The following is a 12649-nucleotide window of genomic DNA, read 5'->3' as shown; positions in this document are numbered from 1 at the left end:
TTTCCTGCCTTTTTGAAGGAAATCAAATGAAAGAAAACAATGCTTTCTCAAGATTCGAGATATATTTATTACAGTCGAACAATTTTTCGAATGAAAATGACTGCCATAAGAAACAGGAGATTAAAGAGAAAGAAAAATGAAAAAAAGAATGCAACAATGAAGATGACAACACTGATGAAAATGCTAGGTGAGAGTCAAATGATAAATCACATTTTATGATGACTCGAAGAACAGCAACATGTTGTTGATCACCAATTCTTGAAACTTCAGACAAAAACAATGACGATAATAATCTTATAGCGATGTAGCTATGCAAGATAAAATTCCTTCTCCCTCTTTTATGTTATTGTCTCGTGAAACTTCATTACTCACTGTCCGTCCCACAGCAGCGTCCCAAAGCATATCAACACTTCTTCCTCATTTCTCTTCAGCTGCAACCCCACCAATGCCACTAGCAGCCGCACCATTTGGTTTGGTTCCCTCTGCCCTTCTTTCTTCACCACAGCTAACTGCACAGCATCCACTCACCATCTCAGCCCAACCAACGCTCTCATCCATTTTCACGCAGATGCTACAGAAAGCACACTCACCGTGCATTGCGGTTTCTGCTTTCACTCCTTGTAATCACTCTATATTCTTTCAACGTTAGAGGAACTCTCCAGTGAGTTGCATTGCACATATCCGATTGTCCGAGACACAATTTGAAGAAGTCGTTATATTTGAATGCTTCCAATACCTTGCAAACGAAGGCGGACAGCACACAGACAGCCTGAATGCATCTCGGAAGGTCCAAAGCAACAGCGCCTGTGCAATCTGTGGATTGCACATACACAGAAGAGATTTCATTTGAACAGATGTGATCTTTCTGCAAGCTTCTCCTGATGACAAACACGAAGAAGAAAACATATCGAAACAAAATATGAAATCATGCAGAGCTTTTATCACCTCCTTCCGCTTCGCTGCTTCTGTCTGGTTGTAGTTCAAAAAATATTCGAGACATGCAGATGACTCTGCCCTCACCTTCTCCAACTTCAACCATTTTAACACCTTAGAAAACATCTATATCTTCTTCTCCAACGTATCTTCAACAGCATGATGTTGAAAAACAATAAAAATGATTGCTCATCTTCGGTGAACTTCTAGCACATGAACCTCCCGAACAGCCACACATCCGCAAAAAACTTCCGGAATTTTTTTCCCTGTGGATCTTCTCCCATCATTCAGCCTCACCCTTCTTCTGCTCTGCATGCTTCTTTCCCAGCCACTGAACAACAGTTGCCTTCCCTGTCTCTTTCAATTCCCCTGTTGGAGTTGCTGCATGCATTTAGTTCTTCGCTCTCTCTTCGCATCGTAGTGCGTAGACAGCTGAATCACATTCAGCTCACTTTCATCTCTTTTTTCTGCATTTACACACTCTTCTTCCTCTTCTTTTTCTTCTTCTTCCTCTTCTTTTTCTTCATTTCCTTCGCCTCCCCGCCCCATCCCTCCCTCTCCCCCCTTTCTCCTCTGCCTCTCAATCCCTTTCCATGTCAAAGTTTCCCAGCAACACCAGCTCCTCCTGCTCCTTTTCCTGCCCAACCAGCCGCTCAACCTTCTCTTCATACGACGCCTTCATTTTCTTCTGCTTTTACTCGCTTTGCACTAACCCCGTCTTTAGCTTTTTTATCACATTATTGAACAGCACCTTCTTCTCAATTATGGTCTGCTCCTACACTTTCGACAGCTCCATCAGCATCTTTGATTCCTTCTCCATCTTGTTCATCTTCTGCAGCACACTTGCTTCCACTCCTCCTTCACCACCTCCACCACCACCATTGGCCCCAGCACTGTTCTTCTCCGATCTTTCGATGATCCCAGAATTTGCTCCTTTCCTTTCATCTTCTCCTCCACATCAGTTAACTTCTCCATCGAAACTCACCCAACGCCCAACTTCACAAAAACTCCTTTTCCGCTTGTGTATTCCACAAGGACCACAGCACTTCCATTTTTAATAATTTCTGCAATCTTCTCCTCGTGCTTTTCACACAGCCCCAACTGCAGAATCAACAAAGCCAAAGATTAAACCATCCCGCACTATGCAGATACCAATGAAAAAAGCATGGCAGCATGCATTACCAAACCATTAGTATCTGTTTGCATACCACACTCACCACTCCTCCTTGCTGAGCTCTATGTTCTTCTTCATCTCCACCAGCTGCTCCATCAGCTCCTTCACCTTTGCATTGGGTTTCTGGCTCAGCTCCAGAATCTTCCTCGCCAGTTCCACAACAATCTCCTCTATCTTCCACACTTCATTCTCTGCTACTCCTCACATAATCACTTCGTCGCCAACCTTCACTATCACGCTTCTCGACTGTGCAGATCGGAACACCAGCCGCACTGTGTATGGTAACAACTTAAAAGGACGAAACATATCGTAGATCTAACCAAACTTCTTCACGCTATTCGGTTCAAAGATCCACATTCTCGCCAACAACGAATCCACCAACACTGCAAGTTAAAGATGTTGTTTCACCAGCGAAACTGAAAGTGTCACTGAAAGCACCACAGCATACCCTTCACAGTGTCTGCAGAGCACGCAGTGACTGCGGAATGCACCGATCATACACCCATGTCACTTTCATATCTTCGCTTCATTGCCTTCGGAATGGAAAGGCTGATCTGTATGCAGCATGAGCAAAAAAGATGTGAAAGACATTTCAGAACCTTTTTATATAGCAAAATTTGAAATTTCAAATAATGTCAAGTTGTATTTTGAAGGATTCGAGACGTGATGGATAAAGTTGATTTCAATAAAATCTTTAGGCAAAAGGTTTGTATGCTCGTTCTCCATGGAAAATATAGTTTAACAAAACTGCGTATTGTTTAATTTTATTTCTTGACTGTGAAAAGCTCCAAATCCTGTAACTTGTGTCTAATTGCTGATAGAACGATTCAAAAATTAATTGTTTTTTTTTTCAATCTACATTTTGTTCAATATGACTTTGAACATATTTTCACATTTAGCTCAAATTATTCAAACGACCATACGATCCATACACAGTGATTTGATTGCCTCGTGAAGAGATATAACAGTAAAAGAAAGCCATTAATTTAAAAAGAAACAAAAAATCAGCAGATCGCTTGTGAAAATTTGCTTCTTTTCTTCTTTATCCAGTGGAAAATCATTTCCATGGATTTGATCTGTTCATTTTTGGATCAAATCTGTTGCGGTTCAACGGAAACCAACTTTCTGAATCGGACGACAACGCCGATTTATTCTTTTCAATCATCGGTTTTTGTCAGTTTTTTATTCATTAAAAGGCATAGAATGTCATTTGTTTCATTGAAGGCACTGCTTCGATTTATTAATAATTGTTTTCAATGATTGCATTCATGGTTACACAAGAAATGAAAGTCACAAATTATTTTCATATTTTTGTTCACTATTGAAATCGATATTTCAAAAAAAGAAAGATAGAAAGAAAAGATAGAAAAGTGAATAAAACTAACTGTTTCTTCAAACATTTTTTTGAATATTCATCATTCACATTATATCTTAAATGTATCAAAAGTCATGTATGAAAGAGCAAGTTTCATGATTTATTCCCATTAATTTCATTATATCAAACAGTAACAACACAACAGCTATTCCCCTCATCTTTATTTGGTACAATATTCTTTGGGTTGCTGGAAAAAAGCAACGAAATTAGAGATTTGAGGTTTGTTGAAAGTCATTCCATTGGAAATTTTTTGTAGAATTATTTGCAGACAAACTATTCCCCAAAATATAAATGTAAGTCATGAAGACTGCTCAACAAGTGGTATCGAAGCAACAGTGATACAAAACACTTCAATAGACAAAGATCAATTAGATTCAAACTCACTTTCGGACTACACTCCATCAAAACGGAAAACTGATTCGGTTTGCTTCAACAGAAGAGAATCAGAAGAGCGAGATCAATATTCCTCTTCTGACAATTCTGACAATTCTCCAACTGAATTATCGAAGGCGGCAAAATCTGAGATGAGGGGCAAGCCTGAACAGTTGAATGCTTCAAGCAATGAAACAAAACCAAAGAAGAAAAAAGGAAAAATTGCTTCAAAAAGAAATAAATTACCAGATTTCAATTCATTGAAAGAGAGAAGAGATTTACAACTTGAAGAAATAAATCAAATGGAAATTCACACCGAAAAAAATGAGGATGATAGTGAAACCTACGGAGTTCTTTTTGATTCTCAATTGAATAACCCAGATGATGAACATCTTCGGCAAACAATTGACTTTCTTATTGAATTAGGCAACTTGGTTCAATCAGAAATAAGCTCAATTCCAAAACAGGGTCCAAAGAAAAGATTGACAACACATGACGAAATTGTTGTTTGTTTGGAATGGCTTTCTAGCAAAACAACGTTTAAAAGGATTGCCTTTTCTCTTGGAATTTCAGAATCAATGACTTGCAATTCGATCAAGAACATAAGACCATTTTTATTAAATGCACTGGAAAAGATGTTCATCAATCCTCCAAGACCTCAATCGCCTTTGAATGAAGACTATCCACAAGTTGCTCTTTTGGTTGATGCGACAACTATCAAAGTTTCAACTCCTCCAATTCCATTTGAAGATTCAAAGCTACTATACGATGGACACCATCAAGTTTGCAGTCTGAAATTTGAAGTTGCTGTTTCCGCGTTGCATCCTCATAAAGCTTTATTTGTGTCAAATGCAGTAATGGGAGGTGTTCATGATGTGGCACTGTATCGTGAAGGAAAAGAAAGATGTGTTCAATATTTGAAGATGGCTGACAAAGAAAAAGAAAAATATTTCTGCACTCTTTACACAGACAGATGGGCAATTGTTGCAGACAAAGGCTACCAGGGTCATTTCACGGATATCGATGTCAAAACACCAATTAAAAAACACTCTACGAACAGCAAATTATCTTCATTTCAAAGAAAATTATGTTTGACCCCTTCAACATTCATTTCATGTTCATCTCCTTATTCTTTTCCATTCAACTCATCGTTGAGCTCATCTTCTGCATCCACATCTTCTGCTTCCTCTCCTTCTTTGGCTTCGTCATTTTCATTAGAAACTTCTTCTTCCTCTTGCTCTCCTTCTGCTTCTTCAACTATCTCTGATGATATTTCATCTTCAACTTCATTTGAATCTGCTGAGGTTATATATTCATCAGATTCTTCGTTCAACTCTTTGAATTCTGAAATTTCCACAACGTCTTCTGCTGTCTCATGTTCAGCATCTGAAATGCCTCAATCTTTTTCTTTATCTTCCATATCAAATTCATCGTCTGCATTCTTGCCTCTCTCAAAATCAAGTTTCACGAATCAAAATCAATCTCCTTCTCCTTCTTCACTTTTTTCTCCTTCATCTTCAGTTCATCTCGCTTCGTTGACAAGTTCAAATCCTCGATCCCCTTCTTCAATTCTCAATTCTTCTTTTTCTTTGGCTTTTTCACCTGTTCCGAATTCATGTTCACAGAATTCCACAAACACGTATTTTATAACTTCAAGCTCAAACAACAATACAATTCATCCCTGCGCATCACACCCTCCTCTTCCTTCTTCAAATGCAAGTAATTCTATGACTTCTTCCACTTGCAACAAAAGTCAATCTCAAGACAGAATGGAAAAGTCAATCGAAAATTTCAATAAAAGTCTAGCAAAGTTCAGAATCCCAGTGGAATGGTTTTTTGGCAGACTTAAAAAGTTATGGCTCAGACTGTCGGATAAGAATACAGGTGGAAAACAGAATATTGATGCAGATGCAAAAATAGCATGTTGGCTAACCAACATCGTTATTGAATGCAATTCTTTGGAACCAGCTGATGGAGTATTCTATCGAAAAGCGACAGAATACTCCATCTGAAAAGAGATGGAAAAAAAATTGATAAAGGAGATCAACTCAAAAGCTTGTTCAGAAAGAAAATTGATAAGTAAAATGTCAAATTCTTTGAGCACTAACAGTTTTCCAATGCCTAGAAATACAATTTAATTATCTCAATTGTTTCTTTTTCTGAAAATTTTTATTTGAATGCTTTTTTAACATGTCATCTGAATTCATGAGAAGTGTAGTCAGGTTATCTTTGCTATCATTAAATACACTCAAATAAAACATTTTCACCACTTGTTTGTGACTTGTTATTTCCTGTTTCTCCAAACTCTTCTAATAATATTTTTCGAACATTTTTTTGGCAACTAATCAAAAATTTTCTATCTACAAATTGTTGAACATTATTAATTGTGAATTTCTTTTTTCATAGAATTAATAAAACAATTTTTTTTTTTGACATCCTTTTAGCTATATAAAAAAGGGGGATAAAATTGTGAAAAATTAAGATTTTCCCACAATTTAATTTTACTTGAAATTTGTTGGTGGAACTTAAAATAACTGCCTTATTTTCAATTCTTCTGAAAAATTTCAAAATTACCCGATTATTTCAAAATAACATATACGAATCTCAAAAATTTTCGAAAATTTCACAATTACACAAAAATTGTGCAATTCATCTTATAAAACAAAACGAGCTCAATAAAAAGTTATTCTATAAAAATCTCAATTCAAAAATGATCTTTTAGAAAATGAAATGAAATTATACCGACTATTGTTTTAGTCCATGTAGTGTTTTAATAACCAACTTTAAAAAAGAAAGCTCAATTTCGAATTTAAATAACTATTGGTAATCTTTGGTGAGATTAGAAATAATTATAAATTTTTATAATGAATATTTGAGACTGTAAAATAGAACATTGAAATCAAGCAACAAGATTACATTCATCATCAAAACAAAAAAAAATTGTTCATTTAAGCAAAAACTTTCACAAAATACCATTCAATTTTCAGAATCCTCACACAAAATACGAAGTCCCAATAAAAACAATTCAGGAAATAAAGTTCAAAGAATATGAAGACTTTCACAAAAATCATAAGAAATAATCGATCTCACATTGAATAATAAAGAGTTTTTGACGCACGCATTGGCTCATTTGTTACCATCGAAAAAATTAACTTGTAATTTTCTGATTTCATTGTTGCTTTGTACATCAGAGTCGTCAAAAAAGTCTTCTCACTATCATTGAGAGACTCGAGAGGGATATGGAGCAATCTACTCCAACTGGAATTCTTAAAAACTGTTTCTCTATTCATTTTCAAAGAGACAATTACACCGCATAAAATAATCATTCCAATGGTTGAATCGCATACACAGCACACACCACCTTCTAAATAGTAGTACTTTTCTTTCTTAACAAAGTCTCCAACAAGGCTAATTGCGTGGCACATTTCCTTAATCGAAATACTTGCGATATGCATCAAATAAGTTAAAAATCTATGGATCTTTACGAAAAATTCAATTCCTTTTGGATATGCAGAAAGCATCAAAACATCTCGTAGATTTCTGCAAATCAATAGATGCCACAGAAAGTGAGGGGGAAGAGTTCGAGGAAAAAATTGAAAAACATAAAATGTCAGAATTCTTGCCGAATTAAATATTATGTTTTCTTCTGATAGTATTGGATAAAATCCGATATAATTTTCAGGATCCTCAAATTCTTCATCGTGTAGTAATTCATGGCTTGTATTAAAAAAGCATGAATGCGATAAAGGAACAATTTTCCTGTGCAAAAAATAATTGATAAATAATCAAAATAACAATCAATGTAAAATAAATGCATAATTCATACATGAAATCTAAAATATTAGTAAAATAGGGTAAAAAACAAATGTTCCAGTAACTGCACTTTATTAAAAAGAGAACAATATTTCTTTTTTTGAGTGTGATCAATCCCATTGCCTTTTGTGATGCATATGAAAATTTAAGAAAAAAAAAATCCAAAATTGTTTAATAAAAAAAATAACTAAAAAATATATTTAAAATTATATGAGTGGGGAAAGTGGGTTACATTTTCGAAAATTTTAAGATGCAATGAAGACTTCCAATTGAACGTTTCTTTCCATTCTCCTTTCCAGATAATTTATTCTTCTGAGAAGTATTTTTCTTTTGCTTTTGTTTACCCTTCGAAATATCAGCTTCTCTCGCATTTGGCTCTTCTTCCCTTTTGTTTCCTTCCTCCTCCTTCTCCTCCTTCTCCTTCTCCTCCTCCTCCTCCACCACATCAACCCCTCCCTTCTTCATCATCTTCATCTTCATATTCATCTTCTTAATCTCTTTCTCCTTCCTCAAGCTCTGCAGTTCCTTTGGTGACGGGTTGCTTTTCCCCAGTTTGTACACACCTATCCAGGGCTTTCTAATGTTGAAGTGCTGTGGAGGTAGGAGCATAATGTCTGTGGCAATGTTCTCCCACTTCGCAGACAGCAGAGCTGAGCTTGTTCGACTCGTGTCCGCGAGAAAGATGGTTGTTTTGGGCTCGATTGGAGAGGGTTGTGAGGGAGAAGAAGAAGAAGAAGAAGAAAGGGAAGAAGAAAGAGAAAGAGAAGAAGAAGAAGAAGAAGAAGAAAGATTTTCTTTCTCTGTTGAAGCGCTTCCATTTTCTTTTTGAGTCAAATGATTGTTTGGCACAGAAGATGCTGTGTTATCAATTGATGGAATGTCGTTTTCAGTGAAATTTCCCTTCGCATACGCCAATGTTGCATGTGGAGGCGTCTCTTCGTATCCAACTGGTGTGATGTAGTGGTTGTGGCTGAGAAAGAGAAAGAGAAAGAGAAAGAGAAAGAGAAAGAGAAAGAGAAAGAGAAAGAGAAAGAGAAAGAGAAAGAGATAAATTATGAAAAATCATAATGATATAAATAAATAAAAGAACAAAAAAAAGAAGATAAAAAATAAAAGCAAATTGCATTTTTAAATGATGAAAAGTGTTAAAGAACAATAAAATATTTTTATTCATTTCTAATTTCCCAATCTATTCCCCTCTCTCCCCCATTTTTTTTTCTTTTTTTTTTCTTCCTTCAACACTTCCTCCATCCCCTCCACTCACACACCAATGATAAATAAACATCGTCTTATCGCTCCTCAGCCCTTCTTTCAGCTGCCTCAGCGCCATTTCAGGAGTCACTCCAACTGTCTTGTTCGCCCCGCTATGCTTCCACAAATAGACACACCTTCCTTTCACCCCAAAATGCATACACAGCTTCATAAACCACATCAGCAGCGTCCCATTGCCGGTGAATTTCCCAAAGTGGATCTCGCCAAAGGGCGGAGTAAAGCCCAAAATCGCCAGCACTTGCTCTGTTGTCAGGGGAGGAAGAGAACCACTGCCCAAGCAGCTGAAAAGATAGTTAAACACGCCTGTTAAGCAAGAAATGCCACAGCTTGTTTTGTATTGCGGGCGGGGCACACAGTGCCATTTGCAAAGATGGAGAAATTTGCGGTCGAAAAAGGGAAGATAAAACGTGACGGGAGAAAGCGATGGAACGACAAGATCTGTTTTGTGCTGACGAATTAATGATGATGTTGATCGTTTCTTTAATGTTTTTGATTTTTGGCCTTCTCCTTCTTCTTCTTTCTCTTCCCCTTCTCTTTCTTCCTCTTCCTCCTCTTCCTCCTCTTTCTCTTCTTTCTCTGCCATTTCCGGATATCCTGGCATCTTCACAGACGGGTTAAAAGCAGCTGGATTTGGAACTTTCTTGCCTTTTGCATAGAAAACGAGTGAATTTGGGTCAAAAACGCCATCCAAAACTTTCACCCCTCCATCCGTTGGACGCAAAAAGGGATAGGAAAACGTGACTTGCTGGGTTTTTGGTTGTTTTGGAAGGAAATGACGAGAAGAAGAAGAAGAAGATGGCAATCTTTCTTCTTCGTCTTCATCGTCTTCATCTTCATCATCATCACTTTCATATTCGGATTCTTCATATGACTCATACTCTTCGCTTTCTTCTTTCTCTTCTTTCTCTTTTGGTTGTTTTTCCTCTTCTTTCTCTTCTTTCCTTTCAATTTTCTGTGAATCTATTGAAACTTCTTCTTTTTTCTCCTCTTTTTCCTCTTTTTCTTTCATTTCCTCCTTTTTTTTATTCTCTTCTTCTTCTTCTTCTTTCTCTTTCTCTTCTTCTTCCTCTTCCTCTTCTTTCTCTTCTTCTTTCTCTTCCTTTTCAAATCTCACCCTTTTCCCTCTTATTCTTTCTAATTCTCTTATTTTCTCTCTTTCTCTTTCCAGCTGCTTTTCCTTCTCAATTTCATATTCCAACTCTTTCTGCTTCAACCTCAGCCTTTCCAGTTCCAGTTGATATTCCCTTTCTTTCTCTCTCTTCTTCTCTTCTTCCTTTTCTCTTTCTCTTTCTCTTTCTCTTTCTCTTTCTCTTTCTCTTTCTCTTTCTCTTTCTTTCTCCTTCTTCCTCTTCTTCATTTCTTCTTCTTCTCTTTCTCTTTCTCTTTCTTCTTCTTCTTCTTCTTCTTTCTTTCGTTTTCTTTCATTTTCAAACAAAATCCCGTTTTCATTCACTGATTCTCTTCTGCTTGTGCTCAGCTGCCCTCTCAATTTGTAGCTATACATCGAATTTCTTTCTTCTCTTTCTCTTTCTCTTTCTCTTCTTCTTTCTCTTTCTCTTTCTCTCTCTTCTTCTTCTCTTCTTCTTCTTTCTCTTTCTTCTTCTTCTTCTCTAAACATACCTTCCTCTCCTTGTATAACAAGTTCGATTTCTCTTCCTTCGAATTCCGGATGCTCCGCCAGCGCTGCTGAAATCGCTGAGGAAACAGAAGAAGAAAGAGAAGGAGGAAGAGAAGAAAGAGAAGAAGAAGAAGAAGGAGAAGGAGAAGAAATAAATGAAGAAGAAGATGAAGAAGGAGAAGGAGAAAGAGAAGAAGAAGAAGAAGAAGGAGAAGGAGAAGGAGAAAGAAAAGATTGAAGTTGGTTTTGATTCATTTCGATGGAAGAATTGCGCCGAAGAGGAAGTTGAGCATCCCAATCGCTGTTTCTTCTGCTTGTCGAATGGAAAGAAGAAGAGGAAGAGGAAGAAGAAGAAGGAGAAGGAGAAAGAGAAGAAGAAGGATAAAGAGAGGAAGGGTAAAGAGAAGAAGAAGAGGAGGAAGGGGAAGAAGAAAGAGAAGGAGACAAAGAAGATGAGAACACATTCAATTGAGGCTGTTTCTGTTGATAGGCGAAGGAGTCAGAAGGAAGCTGATGCCTTCGAGAGGGAGAAAAACGAGAGAGTTGCACCGAAGGCGCTAAAAAAAAAGTGAATTATGAAAAAGATGAAAAGAATAGAAAAGAAAGAAAGAAAAAAGAAAGATAAGAAAAGAAAAGAAAAGAAAAAGAAAAAGAAAAATATAAATAAATAAGTTAATGAATTTTATGAATTCCATTTAAAGCAATCTTTCGTTTCTTTTTAATTAAAAAAAACATCAAATTTTCTTTTCAAAAAATCATTCAACTCTCGCTTATAATCCAATTTCTCTTCTCTCTCTCTCTCTCTCTCTCTCTCTCTCTCTCTCTCCTTCCAGCACATACATTGCATCTGTCCATAGCTGAGTCTGTTTGAGTGAACAGACGCTGATTCAGAGAGCATTCCATTCAAATTCTGTGGCGGCGTGTTTGGAGCAGAAGGGACAAGAAAAGAAGGAGACGAAGAAGACAAAGCAGAAAGTGAGCTGTTTGAGTCAAAACGCTTCAAGTGAGGTGGAGAAGAAGAGGAAAAGGAAGAAGAAAAAGAGGAAGAGGAAGAAGAAGAAGAAGAAGGAAAAGAAGGTTGTGAATATGATTGAGAGGGAGATAAAGATCTGCTGTTTGGGAGAAGTGAAGGCTTTACATGATCATTGAACAGTAATTCCTCTTCTCTCCGTTGGCGCTCCAGATATTCCAGTTGTTTCGCTGTTGATGATTGGAAGTTGTCGCTTGAATTTTGCTTAATGTTTTCATCCGCTGGCTGAATTTCAGATTCACTTGTTTTGTTTGAATTCTTCTTCTTCTTTTTCTTCTTCTTTTTCTTTTTATTATCATTTTCATTTTTCAATTCATTAGGTAAATTTTCTTTTTCATCTGGTTCCTGGATTTCTTTCTTGGCTGCTCCTTTCTTCTTTTTCTTCTTTGAATTCGATTTCCCCAAAGTTCGGTTTGCTTCCATTGCTTCTGCAACAGTTTTATACTTTTTGTGGAATTTTGGCTGGCTGAATTCAGTCGACGGAAGGTCAAGCACAAATCCCTTTATTTCCTCTTTTTTTTCTTTAGTTGGTGAATCGCTCGTCTTCATTTTTGGTGATGTTTCCATATTTTGCTCTTCTTTTGAATTCGGAGAAAAATTTTCGCTATCAACAATTGGCTCGGTATGGACTTCTTCTTTTTCCGATTGTTGATCGTCCAAATCTTTATCTATTTCATCTTCTTTTTCTTTGTCTATGTCTTCTTTTTCTTCTGTTTCTGAAGCTGACAAAGGGCTGGAGTCATTTTTATTGTCTTTTTCAGATACATGTGATGAAGTCTCATCATCTGCCTCTTCGGAGGATTTTTCATTTTCATCTTGTTCTGAGAGTTGTTCTTTTTCGTCTCCCTCTTCAATTTCATCGTCTGTTGGATTTTCTGTTTCGGATGATTCTTTTTCAACCTCTTCGGTGTCCTTCTTTTTTCCCCAAAAACTCCTCAATTTTGAAACAAGCTTTGCACCGGCTGGAACCCCTAGCATAGTAGCTGTGGTTATTACAGCTCCGGTAATCATTAAAATTTAAAATATGTTTTCACCAATATTAAATAAAAAAATAATATATTT

General features: G+C 36.7%; 3 protein-coding genes across 3 annotated transcripts; 1 reads left to right on the top strand and 2 right to left on the bottom strand.

Moving 5' to 3' along the window:
- Positions 1-417: 417 nt before the first annotated feature.
- MONOS_14467 (uncharacterized protein) lies at positions 418-906 on the bottom strand (the record flags this gene model as incomplete). The annotated part of the gene is made up of 2 exons (XM_067867270.1): positions 418-571; positions 737-906. 2 exons carry the CDS (start codon positions 904-906, stop codon positions 418-420), a joined length of 324 nt encoding a protein of 107 aa, XP_067724983.1.
- A 2636-nt stretch (positions 907-3542) lies between these two features.
- MONOS_14468 (uncharacterized protein) lies at positions 3543-5866 on the top strand (the record flags this gene model as incomplete). The annotated part of the gene is made up of 3 exons (XM_067867271.1): positions 3543-3558; positions 3614-3701; positions 3781-5866. 3 exons carry the CDS (start codon positions 3543-3545, stop codon positions 5864-5866), a joined length of 2190 nt encoding a protein of 729 aa, XP_067724982.1.
- Positions 5867-6819: 953 nt separating this feature from the next.
- Positions 6820-12643, bottom strand: MONOS_14469 (putative DNA repair protein). Its single transcript, XM_067867272.1, has 4 exons — positions 11398-12643; positions 8936-11114; positions 7681-8637; positions 6820-7613 (listed from the first exon to the last, which is right to left on the bottom strand). Exons 1-3 carry the CDS (start codon positions 12596-12598, stop codon positions 7896-7898), a joined length of 4122 nt encoding a protein of 1373 aa, XP_067724981.1. The 5' UTR covers positions 12599-12643; the 3' UTR covers positions 6820-7613; positions 7681-7895.
- Between the last annotated feature and the right edge of the window lie 6 nt (positions 12644-12649).

Source organism: Monocercomonoides exilis (genome assembly GCF_001643675.1).
Source record: "Monocercomonoides exilis strain PA203 chromosome Unknown scaffold31-1199392, whole genome shotgun sequence".
NCBI classification, from domain to species: Eukaryota; Preaxostyla; order Oxymonadida; family Polymastigidae; genus Monocercomonoides; species Monocercomonoides exilis.
This window is presented reverse-complemented; position numbering and strand designations above follow the sequence as displayed.